The 16,168-nt window shown below is 36.4% G+C and overlaps 1 protein-coding gene across 1 annotated transcript; it reads left to right on the forward strand.

The window, feature by feature from the left end:
* Positions 1-13,214: 13,214 nt before the first annotated feature.
* Positions 13,215-14,299, forward strand: LOC148874248 (uncharacterized). Its single transcript, XM_088965363.1, has one exon. The coding sequence runs from the start codon at positions 13,325-13,327 to the stop codon at positions 14,054-14,056; it is 732 nt and encodes a 243-aa protein (XP_088821489.1). The 5' UTR covers positions 13,215-13,324; the 3' UTR covers positions 14,057-14,299.
* The last annotated feature ends 1,869 nt before the right edge of the window (positions 14,300-16,168 follow it).

Here is a 16,168-nt window from a genome sequence, read left to right on the forward strand (position 1 = left end):
TGAGATGAAGCAGAGACGGTGCTACTACAACTTTCGGCTGAAACCGGTTTCATGCCCTTGTTGTATAACTGACCTACAACTTCCTCCGCCACCATATACCTAATCGGGAATTTTGTCGTTCAACTTGCAACTTCCGGTTTCTTGATCTGTGGATTTGAGAGAGAGAAGAGATCGGAGACTCTTTGTTATCCAATGCTCGGAAATGTACTGCAGCTGCTCAAATCTTTGTTAAAGAAGAAAAAGAAGTGGAAGGAGAGAGAGAGGAAGAGAGAAGAGATCAGAGAGAGAACTTGCAATCCCTGCCCTGAATAATGCGGAATTGTACTGTAGCTGCTCAACAGTCACCACCCTATCTTTGGTCTTCGTGTCGGACTAAAAACCGCCCTTCTCATTTTCATGCACATGCTAGTCAACTCGGTCGCTTGTCTCCAAGAAGAGGAGAGAGACCGGAGGGAGATGTTTGAGAATGGAGAGACTAGGGGCTCAAGGGATGAGGGTAATATTGGGTTTTGAAAAAATTTTATAGGTCACGTGGGGTCACATGTGCATAGATCGTAACAGAGAATAGGGGTGTTCACGGGTCGGGTTGGGTCGGTTTATTGGGGTTTTCCCAACCGACCCAACCTAGTCGGGTTACCTGAGGTGGAAACCAAAACCGACCCACTGGTAGGCCAAACCGACCTGGTTGGTTTGAGTCGGGTTGGGTCGGTTTCGGTTTTTCTCCTATACAAAAGGACACCTAGTTGAATTCTAATTGTAATTGCCTAATGGGTTACTTATTTGGTGTAAAAGATTATAAAAAGTTAGAAACTAGGATAAATTGCCTATTCTAATTGTAATTGCCTAATGGGCCTTCTAGTTCTAGTAGAAGACTAGTTATAGTTAAGTAGGAAACTACTCAAACTAGGAACTACCGAACTAGTAGAAGACTAGTTCGGTTCGGGTCGGGTTGGTTTCGGTTTTCACACAAGAAAACTGAATTCGACCTGATATATCGGTTTATATATTTTCTCAACCCAAAACCGATCGGTACTGATGAAAACCCGACCGACTCAGGTTGGGTCGGTCCGGGTTGGTTGGTTTGGTCGGGTTGGGCATTCTTATGAACAACCCTAACAGATGCTAATTGTCAAAAACAATGGGGGTAGTATTAGTCAATTTTCAAACAGTAAGAGTACATTTAGTCAATTAGCTAAACCATAAGGGTCATTTAAGAAATTTACCTTTTTTTTTACATTTGATTAAAAAAATAGTGAGAATATTCTTTTAGTTTGTGAGAAAATAGTGGGAATGACAATGGGTGGGTTTTGTAAATTCTAGACCGTACTTGCCTCTCTAGACCTCTCCTAACCCTTACCCCCCCAAAACCTATAGTAGGTTGGATTTTCAAAACCCAAATCCTCCCAACCATACCCTCCTGCAGTTGAGGGTGGGCAGGTCAAAGTTGATGGATTGAATCTAGAACCTATATCTAATTTCTTATTATTTCTTGTTATTTATAAGCAATAAACAAGTAAAATGACAAGAACAAGCATAAAATTTCTAATTATTTGCTTAGAACATGTAGAAAGCACATAAATTATCAATTATCCTTCACATAAGTTAAAATATTATTAAATTCAACACCTAGTTAATACATAAGTTCACATATCTTCTAACAATATGTGGGTGAAGAAGGGTTGAGTTTAGCCTAATAGCATACCTTATCCATACCAATATGGGTTGTAAAAGTCCCAAAACCTATACTTATTCCAAAATCTGTTTTCCAAGCAAAAAAAAATCCCATTGAGATGTAACTAACTAGGGTAGAAATTTCCATTCCAGCTATGTTTGTTTTAGGTGTAAATTCAATTTTACACCAATAGAAAATATGAACCAGTTCAGTGATGGATGGAAATTGGAATTGGTTATTTTTGAAATTTGGTTGTGAAGGTATAAATTTTGATGATTTTTTTTGTCGGAATTTGGAATAGATGTTGAAGTAAATTTCCAACCATACACGAATATGCACTTCGCAACAGTCTTATATGATGAAAAAATCCTGATCCAACGGTTCCCAAGTTATTTGAATTTGGACTACGGCCTTGAGCGTCTTGAGCTACTTGATAATGCGTTTGTCCAAATATAAGTCGAATAGGCTTTAGCCTATAACCTCTAGTTTGTAGTTTTAGCCTACTACAACCTGTAGCTTGTAGTATACGCATCATTGCTCACAAAATGAGATGGGAGGACGTGAAGGCTGCTGGGGCGTAGGCATCTAAGAGGTTGTTTGGGCAGCAAGCAGGAGGCGTGGCTCATGGTGCACTTTGCCCTTCTCTCCGACGACCATGGCTTCCAGGGGATTTATTTTAGTGGCTAACATCACTTCACCTTGTATGCTAAAAGGAAGCTTGAAGCTTTCGCTGTTGATGTGACCAAGGTAAACTCTAGAAAGGCCGACCTTGCCACCATCAAGTGAGAGAGATCTGAGAGCGGTGCCGACGAGAGAGAAACCATGAGCAAGGTGGAGGTTGAGATGGAGCAAGGGAGAAATGGAGAAAAGAGATGTTAGAGTGAGAGGAATTTTATTTAGATGGTAGAAATAGGTAAATATTACATCGATAATATCGATGTATTTTTTACATCAATTATCAGTGTAAAAAATTTCAAAATGGAGTTTTACACCGATTTAAAGTTTACCCCAGTTCGATTTTATACCTCAAACAAATGCGGCCTCCTAGAAAATAATTTAGAGAAATATGCTAAAATAGGGTACATAAAACAAAGTTTAAAATGAACCTATATATATTTAGCTCAAAAATTCAATCATACTCAACTAGCTATTTTTTTAGCATTTAAAGTAAAAGATTGCATTTTTCTTTTTATTCTTTAAAATGTGCACCAGAAATCAATTATGTATAATCACTTCTGCATTACATTCATTTCATAGTTCCATTTGCAATATAACATCTTCCTATAATTGCCAAAACCTATGGACCACAAAAAAATCTCAAAAAAGTGTATAAGAAATATAATTTGTTAAACTATGTTATTAAACCAAAACTTGAGCACCACAAAAAATGAGGTGCACACAGCCCATTTCTTGATAAATATTAATAATCAAGACCTAAATCTCAAAAAAAAAGTAACTATCCATGTACCATCAAAAGTCTCCAAAGCTATTATACAGATAGACTCTCTTCAATGTCCAAAGTAATATAAATCCACTCCATCCTAATCCTTTTGGTATTCTATAAAACGTCATGGCTTGTTTTTCATCTTTGGAGAGGATATAATATGCCTTTAGTATTATATTATTTGGCATTCCATTAAGGCATGAGATAACATCCTTAAATAAATTTTCTCTACCAAAGGCACCAAATCCATTCTCAATAACCTTTGCCAATTTCCCAAGATTCATAACTTTATCAATTTTATCTACAACCATTTCTAAAGCCTTCTCTTCCTAGCTAGTGCTCTTTGGTACATTGCATGCTTTTGCTTGCAAAGTAGGGTGCCCTGTATTGCTGATATCATCTGTGTCATGCAAGGTGTTGTCCATTATCTCAATTGGGGTATGAGGAGTTAGATTTGATTCTTGTCCGAGAAAATTTCTTGTTGTTGTTGCATTATTTCCTATCACTTGGTCATTTCCTTAAACTAATGCCAATTAATCATAATTTGCTATCACCTTCCTTTGGTGTTTCCTAGACGTTGGGTGAGCCTAATATATAAATCACATTAAAGTTCAAGCCCTACATTCTAAATTATATACAACAAAAAATATATTTTACCTCTACACAAGCAGTCCATACTTATGGCTCTACATCTATTGTCTTTCTCATGTCATCCCTTGCAAAATCACTTTGGTTTAAAAATCTTTAAACACCACAAAGTTTTTGTTCATAGATTTTAAGGTCCCATTTGATTCACAGGAATAGGGTTCTGGGATTGGAATCCGAAAAGACTATTCCAATTCTAACTGTTTTGTTGAGCGGAATCAGAATCCCATTCCCATTCCTATTCCTTCTTGAATGGTATTGTCCCATTTGAGGGAATGGTCATTCCCTGTCTCTCCCTTGGAAATGAAACTTTGATTCCAATTTTTATTCCCATTCCTGTCTGAACCAAACAGACTATAGGAATATATCATTCCAATTCTGATTCCAAAGGATTTCAATGCCAACTGCAAATCAAACAGGCCCTAAGTTATTTTTAAAGTTGTCCTTATACACTCTATACCGAACTTGGTGGTGATAGCTTTGCATGTAGTTGTATATGTCGGGGCTTTATAGCTTTTAATGACTTTATTCCCCAAGTTAACTTTCTCCACTAGAAAGAGATGCAAAAACTCATAATGCATCTCTTTTTCTAATTCCCCTTGAGTTCCAACCAACTCAAATGATCTCGTTTGGTTTGTTAGGTTTTTGGAGAATTGATCAATCTAAACAGGTTCTCTACTTGACAAAAGAACAAACAGTTGAAAGGATTGAATCGAATCCTTCAGTTTCCGTGCTGAATTGATGGGTTCTAGGCAGAGAGCTGAAGATTTTAGGGAGGGCTTTCTCTTCCCATAACCATGGATTATGGATCTTACACAAAAGAAGATTTAATTAGCATCACATATCCTATCGGGGACATAGCTCAAATGGTAGAATGCTCACTTTCCATGCTAGAGGTACAGAGTTTGATGATCCCTTGCATCCATTAATTTTTAAGATTTTTACTACTAAAGTAGGTGGGTACTTTATACTCAAAGCATCATACTTTTAAGACAAACATCAGAATTTTCTCTATCATCTAAATCAAGTTTATAAATGATTTTTTTCCATTAATAATTTGTTTGCATTTCAAGTTACTGAAATTCCAATCTGAAAATTTTGTTCATTGATTTTCATTGGAAAAGATCATATCTCTAAAGTCGAAAGTCATTACTACATATGGCCAATCCTTTTCTATGTCTTTTGCCCTAGTCCTTTAGTTTTTTACGTTTAGGCTATGTTTGCTTGGTAGAGAATAAAAGAGAAATAGAATCCGCAGACTGCAGATTCTAAATAAGGTTTTTAAAACTGAACCAGATAACGAATCGATCAGGGGTCCGGTTCCTAGGTCGAACAGTCTGACTGTTCGAATCGAACGGACGACCTGTTTTGATAAAAAAATAAAAACCGGCCAAATCATTAAATAATTTGAACAGTTCGATCGTCCGGATCAGCAGTTTGCTAACCAAATCAAATATTTTGGAGGAAATAATAATTTTGGGGTGAAACGAAACTAATTACCTGACAGGTTCCCGGTTTTTCCAGTCCAACTGTCCGGTCTAATCCGGTTTTGAAAACCATGATTCTAAAGGAGAATGTTAAAATTCCTGTGGGCCTCTATACATCCATTTGAGTGATGTGTAGATGTTACTGTAAGCTTGTCAACAAAGGGCCTAATCAGGTAATTAATGTTCAAGGGCTTAGTGAACATGTCAGTCAGTTGGCGCTTAGAGTAAATGAAGTGGATTTCAACAGGTTGGTTGAAAGAGACCTTAAAACTAGGATCTCCTTTGGATATTTGGTCTTGAAAGAGAGGAGTTCGACTTCTGTCAGGGCAAGTCGATGCTCACACCCTTTGAGCAGCTCCTTGCAACCTTGCATCAGGAATATCTCCCATAAAATAAATCACATAACTATGAAATATTCCCAATACAAGGTTATAAAGGCTGTTGGAATGAGCTTTGCCCTGACTGAAGCTAGACTCTTGAGAGAGAGGGATGAATCAGATCCATCTTCATTGCATTTTCTTTGTTGGGTTCGACCACACTAATATTGTGACTAAGCTGGCACCTGCTGCCCGAGGTTGAGGTTATTCTTGGTCCTCTTGGGTCATTGAAGAGGCTCCATCTTCTATGTCTTAAGGGCAATGGTTGGTTGTAGACATTGATGCCAAAGTTGAGGAAGGTGTCCAGTAATGTGGTTGTCTTTAGGGTATCTACCATTCTTGGCCTGGCTAAATGGTTAGGTATAATCAGATCGGGGTTAGCTATGGTTGTTTCAAACCAATTCAGACATGAACTGACACAAAGATACTCCTAGTCTAATACTTATTTTTCTCATAATATACATATATTATCATAGTATGATGTCCAAATGTATCAGTTTAACAAATAAATAGATTTATTGTCTTTTTGAAAAAAAAAGATTTATCGTCAATTATAATCGGGTCTCATTGGGTGAAACCATACTCCTGAATATAGACCATGTATTAGGGGTGAGCAAAAAAAATGAAAAACCAAATTGATCGAAACCGAACTGAAAAATCGGTTAACCGAATTGGTTGGTTCAGTATTTTTAAAAAACTGAAGATACCGATTCAGTTTCAATTAACCAATATAGAAACCAACGGTTAACCAAACCGATCGGTATACATATATTTTATATATATTTATGTATATTATACATTATATATTTTTTATATATTATAAATTAATAATTATGCATTATATATAAATATATACTTATAATATAATATTTATTATTTATTATTTAAAATATAATATTATATATATTTATATATATTGTAAAAAAACCCGACAAACTAAACCGATGGTTAATCAAACCGGTCAACCAGTTAATTGAGTGCTTTGACTCGATTCCAGTTACCGATTTTCCAAAAACCGGTAGTACCGGTTATGTTCTAAAATATACCCCACAGTTCCAAACTGTAAGCACCCCTACCATGTATAATCTGGTTTAGAATTGGTTTGACACATTTACTTATTGGGTTAGGTCTGAGTCTATCCTGACTTGGGCCGAACCCGACCTATTGACAGCACCTATTGCAGGTTGGGCATTGGGTATGGGGAGGACTCTATGACAAGGTTCAAAGTATCGCACAAGCATGTGTATCGGGTGTTTTGGTAATATAAAAAACCATTTTTTTTTCTTTCAAACTTTGACAAGAGATCGATTTAAATGTTAGGGTAAAATACAAAACCTCCACTCAACTTTTTGACAATCTTATAAATCTCACCTGTGTTTTGATATGAACGGAATCAACCCTTATAGTTTTGAAAAATGATGCATATACCTCCCTCTTATTAGTTTTTCTGGCCGAAAATCCTAACGTAATACATTAATTTTCTTAAAATACCACATTTACCCTTAAAGTGGTAACCAAAGCAAACCAATCTCCAACCCCTGTTTTTTCCACTTCTCTGTCTCAATTGAGCTAACCAATCGTCACTCGTAATTTATCCTTTTGTTCTATTTCATTTATTTTTCACATTTTTCTTAATTTTCCATCTCTTTTCTTCTTCTTCTCTCTCTTTCTTCTTCATTCTATTTCTTTCCTATTTTTTTCTTTTCATTTTCTGTTTTTTTTTTTTTTTTTTTTTTTTTTTTCAGGTGATAGGCAAATAGGAACCACAGTCTAGAGACTTCGTGGAGGTGCCCGTTAAATGGTTCTAAGCGATTCCTTTTACTATTTAAGTAATTTAACAACCATTTTTCATAACTATTTAAACTACCCAAAAGGCTTCAACTGTACTGAACTCATCTTTGTAATGCGTTCATATGATGTGTGTGACAGTACTCCAAGTGTTCAAAGAAATTCCTAACATGACTTCAAATCATAAAACAGAAAAAAAAAAAAATTCAAAGTTCTATTAAATATTAAGCACCAACCTATTTCTCTCAATCTTACCCTTGTTGAACTTGATGTAGAAGTATACATCTCATAAAGAGGAGGATGATAATTGGTAGTATTTAAGGGTATTTAATAAATTCTTCTTCTAAGTTAACGAAACTTTAATGGAAGGGAGGTATTTATAGCTTTTTCCAAAACTGTAGGGGAAGATTCTGTTAAAATCAAAAGATAGTGTAAGATTGTCAAAAAAACTCAAGGGAGGTTTTTATATTTTATCCAATATAAAAAATTCGCCTGAGTTTTCTGACAATCATAGGAACCTCCCCTGTGTTTTGTATTTAACAAAAACCTCCCTTCATGTTTTGAAAATAGCTGCACCTACATACCTCCCTCCATTGGTTTTCTAGTAAAGAGATTAAAATTACCAAAATAACCCCCTCTTTCTTCTTCTTTCCTTTTGTCGTTCTTCGTTTTTTTCTTCGCTCTTCATTCTGCACTTCCTTTCAAGTGACAGAACCAGGGAGCTTAATTACTGTTTCTTTTTATTCTTCTTGGTAACCATGATACCCCCACAAATTGTTCCCACAAAGCACTCTAAATCTGCTACCCACTAATTGTTTCCACATTGTTACCCATATAACATCAAATTGTTCCCACAAAGCACTCTAGATCTGCTACCTACTAATTGTTTCCACATTGTTACTCATATAACATGTGTATTAGGAACTTCTCTTCATGAATGACAAGGGAAATATTTCCAATGCACAGTTATAATGTCCCATGGTAGATAGCATATTCGGGCTCAAAAATAAAATAAAAATAAGAGAAATTGTCCAAAACCCTCCATCACTTTTTATGAATTCTCTTAAACTCACTATAACTTTTCAAAACATCCAAAACTCACCATGTAACGTTAAATTGGTTAACGGGCATTGTTAATTTACTAGTTTACCCTTCTTTTGCTGCTGAAATCTTTCTTTTCTATATTCCTAGTTTAACCCCAGCGTTATTTCCCTTTCTTTCTCTCACTCCGCCCTCTCTCTCTCTCTCTCTCTCTCTTTCCATGTGCAGCCTTACAAGTTTTGAAACCATGGTGATATCTTCAAACAGGTCTCCTTCTCCCATTTCAAATTGAACCAACCCTAACCCTAACAGGTGTCCTTCTCCCATTTCAGGAGGAGTTTCGGTGGAAATTCTTTCACAAGACCCTCAATCGTTCCTCATCAAAGAAGCTTCAATCCAGTCACTCCGGTTAACACCACTACCACCACCACCACCATTCATATCTCCAAACAAGGGAATTCTCTTTTTCCCTTTTCTAGTGATGTGGGGACTCTACTAAAAGTCATCTACTCTCATTATCAGTCTTCGACACACAGATAGAGTTCATCTTCTTTTCCCAAGGGAGAGGAAAGAGGAAAGAACCTTGGAGGAAACACCCGAAGCTGGAAAGAGGATGGTTAAAGATAAGATTGAGAGAGAAAGAGAGAGAGAGCATAGCTTCGTCTAGCAACTGCACAGAAACTCTTCTGACGACTAAAAACTAACAGTCCATGGCAGCTAGCCAAGGCATACACAAATAAAATGTTTAAACAAAGTGTAGGTTTTCAACCATGTGGTTTCAACCACTCAAACCCCGGCCAAGACGGAGATGGGAATTTCATGGAGTAGGCACAGCAAGTGCACAGCGAGTTCTTCGTTTGAACCTTGAGCCCTGCCACCACAGTAACGATGGGCGAGGACGATCTTCATTTGAAGTTTGTAAAATGAAAAGAAACTTACAGGAAAATAGGCGGAAATCTTCCTTACGCGGTAGATGATGATGAGCTATAAAAATCCGATACCAGTAGACCCATAAACACCGATCATTTCATTCCCATCTTTTCTTCTAAATTCTTTTCTCCATCAATTTCCGTTATGGGGTTTCTTTCTTCTTAATTCCTCCGGTTACCCATTTCATTTTATTACTGTGTTCTCTGGGAAAAGAAAAAAAAACGTTTCCAGAGCTCACTCAGTTGTGCTCTCTACTTCCACCCATCCATCCGATCATATTTCAGAGAGAGATAGAGATGAACGACAACCAACCAGAAGCAACAACAAATAAGTTAAGAGATAGATCCAGTACCGTTACAGTGGACCGAGAAATCGATTCTTCATCCAAGGTTGTTCCTTATTTTCTTGAAATTAAGCGAATTCTTATCATTATTGTTGATAGTAAGTGCCCTGAAGTGATGATCTATTCTACATGATAGGATTAGTTAGTTCGGGGGGGGGGGGGGGGTATGTTTATGACATTTTAATTTTAACGGATGATCTTGGGATGAAGCTCACTCATGCAGCGATCATCGCTAATGTGCATGACCGACTGACCGCATTCTCGACCGGAGCATTTTCACTTGCCAACCTTGTTGATGGTGTTGATGTTAACAGGATGACTCACCATTCAGGGGCAGTTTAGTCATGAAATATGCATTTAGGTTGACATAGACAATTTGGGTCATTGAATTTTAATGGTGTTCTAAGGGATGGTGAGCTTTAAAAACTAAAATTTCAGTGACATGGTGAGTTTTGGACATTTTGAAAAGTTATGGTGAATTTAAGAGAATTCATAAAAAGTGAGGTGGATTTTGGACAATTTCCCTAAAAATAAATATATAAATAACACAAAGCAACAAGTAGGGATAGGTGCCCCAATTAGTGCTCACTTATTCTCTTTTCCACCCTTCAAATCCATATCTATATATTAAAATGGAATGTACCAAGCTTGCTTTTTGGTATCTTTTCAAAGACACTTGTCATTTTTTGGTATTTTTGAATTTTTCTAATTTTAAAATTGAACAAAATAACTCAAGTGGCCAATCACTTTAAGACTTTTAACTCTCCTCATTACCTCACTATTAACTCTTTTAATTATCTATCATCAATAATTATTTTATTAACTCTCTCCTTCAATAACTCATGCCACTAATTCTCTCTTCTCTCTACCACTTCATTAAATTGTTTGAAATTCATTAACTTTATCTATGTCTATATCCATTTCAATTTAACTATAATTTTATATACATTAGAATTTAGATGTATTTACATTAAATTGTAGTTATTAATAAAGATTAACTTTATTGAAATGGAAATATTCAATGATATATTGTTGTGCTAAACATCTACTTCCATTTAAAAAAAGGTTAATTTTTAAGTTAATTAATCAAGTAACTTGCATTTCGAAATAAATTTTGTTTACTTCACCCAACAAATAAAACCAATGTTTAAAAATTGACTTGGAGCTTGAATAGTTTTTACCTCAGGTCTTAAGGTCAATGGTTCAACTATTCAAGTTGGACGAGTCAAATCATGACACATCATCTATTTATATATGTAGAATATATGCTTTTTTTTATAAATATAAGAGCTGAAAATTGAAATTTAAGGCCAACAATTCAGGTTTTTTTGTATAGTGGGGTTGCAAAGGTTGTGCAGAGTTATCCAAGATAAAAAAAGATCATTGCCAATCAGACAACTGAAAGTTAAATCCTCTAGAATTTTTCAATACATTGTTTACTATAACCTGTAATCCAAAGACCTGGTCAAAAGGGTCAATGGTTCAACCACACATGTCGAATAGGGTAGTTTTTAGGAAACCCGTAATTACAATAGGGTTGAGTGATGATTTGAATGGTTTAACTATCTAAGTCGACTAGTTGAAAACATTAAATAAAACATCATAAAAGTTATAATCCATTTATGTTCCATTTAAAAACAATAAAAGTTAATGAACCATAGTAAAAATAATTTAGTAAGTTACTTAAATAAAATAAAAATAATTATTAATTATTTTTATTGATAAAAATATTTTTATTAATATAATAAAAAATAATTTAATTAATAAAAAGGAATGAGATGGATTGAAAAATAATAACAATTTAAAATTAACATAGTTAATTAAATTTTATAAGGATAAATAAAAACAAAAATTCATAAAAATAGTTAACTTTAAATATAATTTAATTAATTTAAAATAAATTTAAAGTCTATTTAAAAATAGGGAAAATTATAAAAACCTCATTGACTTTTGATACTGAAAAAGCCAATGAAAGGAGGTATTTGCACTTTTTTTCTAAAATCTATAGGGGAGGCCTTTGTTAGGATCAAAACATAAAGGTGGTTTATAGATATAAGAGAAGTTTTTTATAATTTTAATTAAAAATAATATGAAAAAACATAGCAAACCAATAAAAATTAATAAAAAATCAACATTAAGATACAAAAACAATGCAAACTTATCTAAAGCATAGGAAAGTGGCCACTCTTACTAAAACATAACTTAGATTGTAACCGGATAAACTAGACATAATCCAAAAGATAATACTTGAGTTGGACTCAGATGGGCACCGCTTATTTAAAAATGTAATAGAGAACACCCTCCTCAATTTTACTTATAATTAAAGTCCGTGCACTGCACGGGTCTGACTAGTATATACTAAATATAATTACCCATACTTGTGATCATGCTTTAAAGCTGTCTTTTTGTTTTATTTTATTTTTCCTTTTTCATATTTTATGCCTACTTTATGCCCCGGCCAACATTGTTTATTTGAGTGAATCTAATAGTTGAACCAGGCAGTATAACCGTTCAACCTATAACCCAGTCACCAAAACGGTTCTATATACCAGGTTCGACTCTGACAACATTGGGTTGAAGTTAGGAATGTCAAAGGTACCCTACCTGGCCCAAAGTCACACCGTGGACCAAACTCAATTAAATGAAATGGGAGACCAAACCCAATCTGACACCTGTACTCAACCAAGGTCGTCTATCGTTATATATAAACATGATCAAAATGTTACAACGTTAATACTTAATAGGTCGGGTTTGCCACAGGTTGCCTCAACGGAGCCTGACCCAAAACCCGATTCAGACAGACCCAACACTAACCCAATAGAGTCGGGTCAATGCAGATTCACCGGTTAACCGGACCCACTGTCACAAGGACAGTACAAACCTCTTATTGCCCCTCACCACTCCGATGGCAGAACTCTGGAAAAACAGAAACCAAATAATTCCATGTTCTCATTACATCGGACCTAAGGGTGTCAATGGACCCTTCAGTACAAAATCAATTTAGATGGATTGGACAGACCAATAAGACATATTGGATTGGATCAATTTAGTTCAAAATATTTATTAGATTGGACTGAAGCTGATTCACTCATAATAAATTTATATTAAATTCCACTGGATTATGTTAATATCCGAGATCCATTGATATAAGATAAGAATATAGGTGTCAATGGAGGGTTTGGATTGAAACCAATCTAAATTAAAATAAATTTGAACAAATTAAACGGTATAGACATTGAACTGGATAGGCTCGAAATGATCCAAATTATTCGTAGGATTGGATTGGATCTGATCGATTTGTAACGGACTCACATTAGATAGGATCGGATTGTACCAAATCCATTCCAATTGGCACCCATAACCGGACCCACTTAGGTGAGTGGGTCTTGTTATAACAACTCCAACCATTGATGTCATGGCCTTTCTTCACCTTCAAACAAGAGTTTCTACCTTCTTATCTCTCTCCCGCACTCCAAATCCTGTGGCTGTGAAGTGCAAGCAAAGAAAACCAGAGACAACCATCAGCAAATTAATATTCCCTGCTCTTCTCCTTCTGTTCTCATTTGCACTCTCCTTGTACCCACATTCAAGCCAGTGATGGAAACCCATCTCCCTCTCTGTGATGAGCAGAAATTCACCAACAATCACTACAGCGTCGATACTTCTCGCCCTTTCCGTTCAGTCAAGGAGGCCATCTCAATCTTCGGCGAGAGGCTTTTAGGCAGTGACATCTACTCTCAAAAGCCTTGCACCAGTCCCAAACGACAAGCAATAATACAAACCTCATTTCAGCAGATGTCCCCAACTACTCCACAGCCATTCTCCAACCACAAGCTTATTGCTAAAACTGATGAGCTTTCTTTGGGAGACTTATTGAAGAAACTAGAAGCCGAGCTAGAGGACACAAAGCGGGAACTGAAGCTACTAAAGGAGAAGGAATCAGAGACAGAGATAGCGCTGGCTTCCCTAAATGCACAACTTCACAAGAACATGTCTAAGATGGCTGAGGCCGAGGCAGCAGCAGCAGCTGCAGCGAAAGCTGTACCAAGAAGAGTTGTAGTTGTTGAGGGAAGTTATCCACAGGATGGAAAAGCAAAGGAGGAGATAACAAAGGACTCAAAGGTGAGGAAGGAGAACTCGCAGTCTCTAGCTCAGATACTGAGTCTTGGAGACAAAGAAGGTTACTTTGTAAACAGCAAGGAGCAAAGAAAGCTGATGAAGAAGCAGCCCATAATTCCTCTTGTGGGAGATTTGTTTTCATCAAGGAAGAAACGCTCCTCCACCACCCTTCACAACTTCCTCTGTATCTCTCCCAAAGCATATAGTTAGAAAAAGAGATTAATGTGTCAACATTGATCCATAAATGCTTTAAGCTTTTTGAATATCCAGTGGTGATGTTTTATGATGATGGTATGTGTGAAATTGTTCTATTGTGTACTCAGAAAGGTGGTCTCTTGTACTCTTTACATCAGATCTCTGTGTAACTGCACCATGCATTCTGAGTATATCATATGGCAAATTAACAATGATCTTCTTCATATTAGAAACAGGATGAATTTCCATATTGAACAAGTTGGTAACTTTCTATTTCACGCACCACAATCCGCATTTGTTTATCCAAAGGATGCACTATGGCCCGTTCGCTTTTCGATAAGTTACTTACCTGGGTAAATACAATTACTTACCCGGTTAAGTGCATTTACAATGTTCTTTTATTTTCCAGGTAAATAAGACAATGACCATTTTAACCATAAAAATCCATTATTAAAAGGGGCATTTTTGTCCCATTCAAGCGTTGACAACTTTTCCCTCAAATGGGAAAGTTATTTACCCACCTAGGAGATGGGTAAATGCACTTACAGGGATAAGTGCATTTACCCATGTTCTCTTATTTCCCAAGTAAGTAAGGCAATGGCCATTTTAGCCATAAAAATTCATTATTAAAAGGGGCATTTTTGTCCCATTCAAGTGTTGACAACTTTTCCCTCAAATGGGAAAGTTATTTACTCACCTAGGAGATGGGTAAATGCACTTACACGGATAAGTGCATTTACCAATGTTCTTTTATTTCCCAAGTAAATAAGGCAATGACCATTTTAACCATAAAAATTCATTATTAAAAGGGGCATTTTTTTCCCATTCAAGTGTTGACAACTTTTCCCTCAAATGGAAAAGTTATTTACTCACCTAGGAGATGGGTCAATGTACTTACCATGTTCTTTAATCCTCTTCCTCCAATAGCCAATTAATCCCATTCCAAATAATTTGCTCCATCAAATTTCACTATGATAATCTAAAAAGCATTGCTGTCAACAACACTTCCAATCCCCACAAGTCCTTCCCAATGTGTTTTGGATTCATTCATAGTTGTGTCCATGTTAAAAAACCCTATTTGATTCACAAATCAAGAGAAACTTAGCAATTCTCCTCCTTTCTACATAGGACAACCCCTCCAAGAAATGTCAAATCCCAAAACAAAAAAGATCCACCAAATAGTTCAAGAAAAGAATTCCCAGAGAAAACCCTAGAATCATCCCTAGAGGAAGTCTAAAACTAATAGATGCTATCTCCAAGGGATTCTAAAACACCTCAAATGACTATCAATCTCAAGATCAATATAAAATCTACCTAGAAAAAATTAAGCACTACCCTCAATCAACTGTTTGAACCTTAAACCTGAAACTAGCATATTTTCTCTAACTTTTCTTGGTCATTGATGCGACACAATCTGGACACTTCTAGCTGGCTGTTGACTGGCTCCTTGTTGGCAACAGACGGCACTTGAGAAGATGAAGAAGAAGGATTCCCAGGGATTTGCCTGGCGGGAATACTCCGAAGCTTAAGTTAGAACGCTGGGGAGGAAGGAAAAAGTATAAAAAGCTAAGAGTGTAGGTCACCCTAGATCAGTGTGCTCGCGAGGTTAACTCGTGAGTAAGTAAGATAATCCAAGTTCAGAGTGAGTGAATGTATCTCTCCCCTTTGCGAAAAAGGATTTTATAGGGGCATTCTTATCAAATCAGGCATAACTGCCACTGGGCTCCTGTCACAGTCGTTACCTTCCAGGTCTGCGCAAGTGATCATTATAGTGTATTATCCGCTTGGTTGAGTGACACGTCCCAAAGGGGCAGGCACGCCTCTATCTGTCAAGAGACGTGGGTACAGACTGTAGAAAGGACAAGGATTGTGTCGCCAATCGAGAGACGTAGCACAGTCTGACTAGTACGGTCTTGTCAGATGGAAGCTTCCTGAGAGCGTCGCATCACTCATTTGTAAGTTACTTCATAGCGAGCTATCCTTGCCGTGAGCTACTTTGTAGCAAGCTCTTAGGGGTACTTTGAGGTGACCCTCATCAAGGTTGGTCTTTGGGGCAGTTCTCCTGCTCAGGTGTGGAGTGAGCTGGTTTCCCTAGCTCGTGAGCTGAAATAGTCTTGGAGTATTCCC

This window comes from Nelumbo lutea, chromosome 1 (assembly GCF_056320005.1).
Source record: "Nelumbo lutea isolate HS-2025 chromosome 1, American lotus-T2T, whole genome shotgun sequence".
NCBI classification, from domain to species: Eukaryota; Viridiplantae; Streptophyta; class Magnoliopsida; order Proteales; family Nelumbonaceae; genus Nelumbo; species Nelumbo lutea.

Bases quoted from the DNA above. Each gene is read 5' to 3' on its own strand.
- LOC148874248 (XM_088965363.1), top strand. From the start codon at position 13,325: ATGGAAACCCATCTCCCTCTCTGTGATGAGCAGAAATTCACCAACAAT.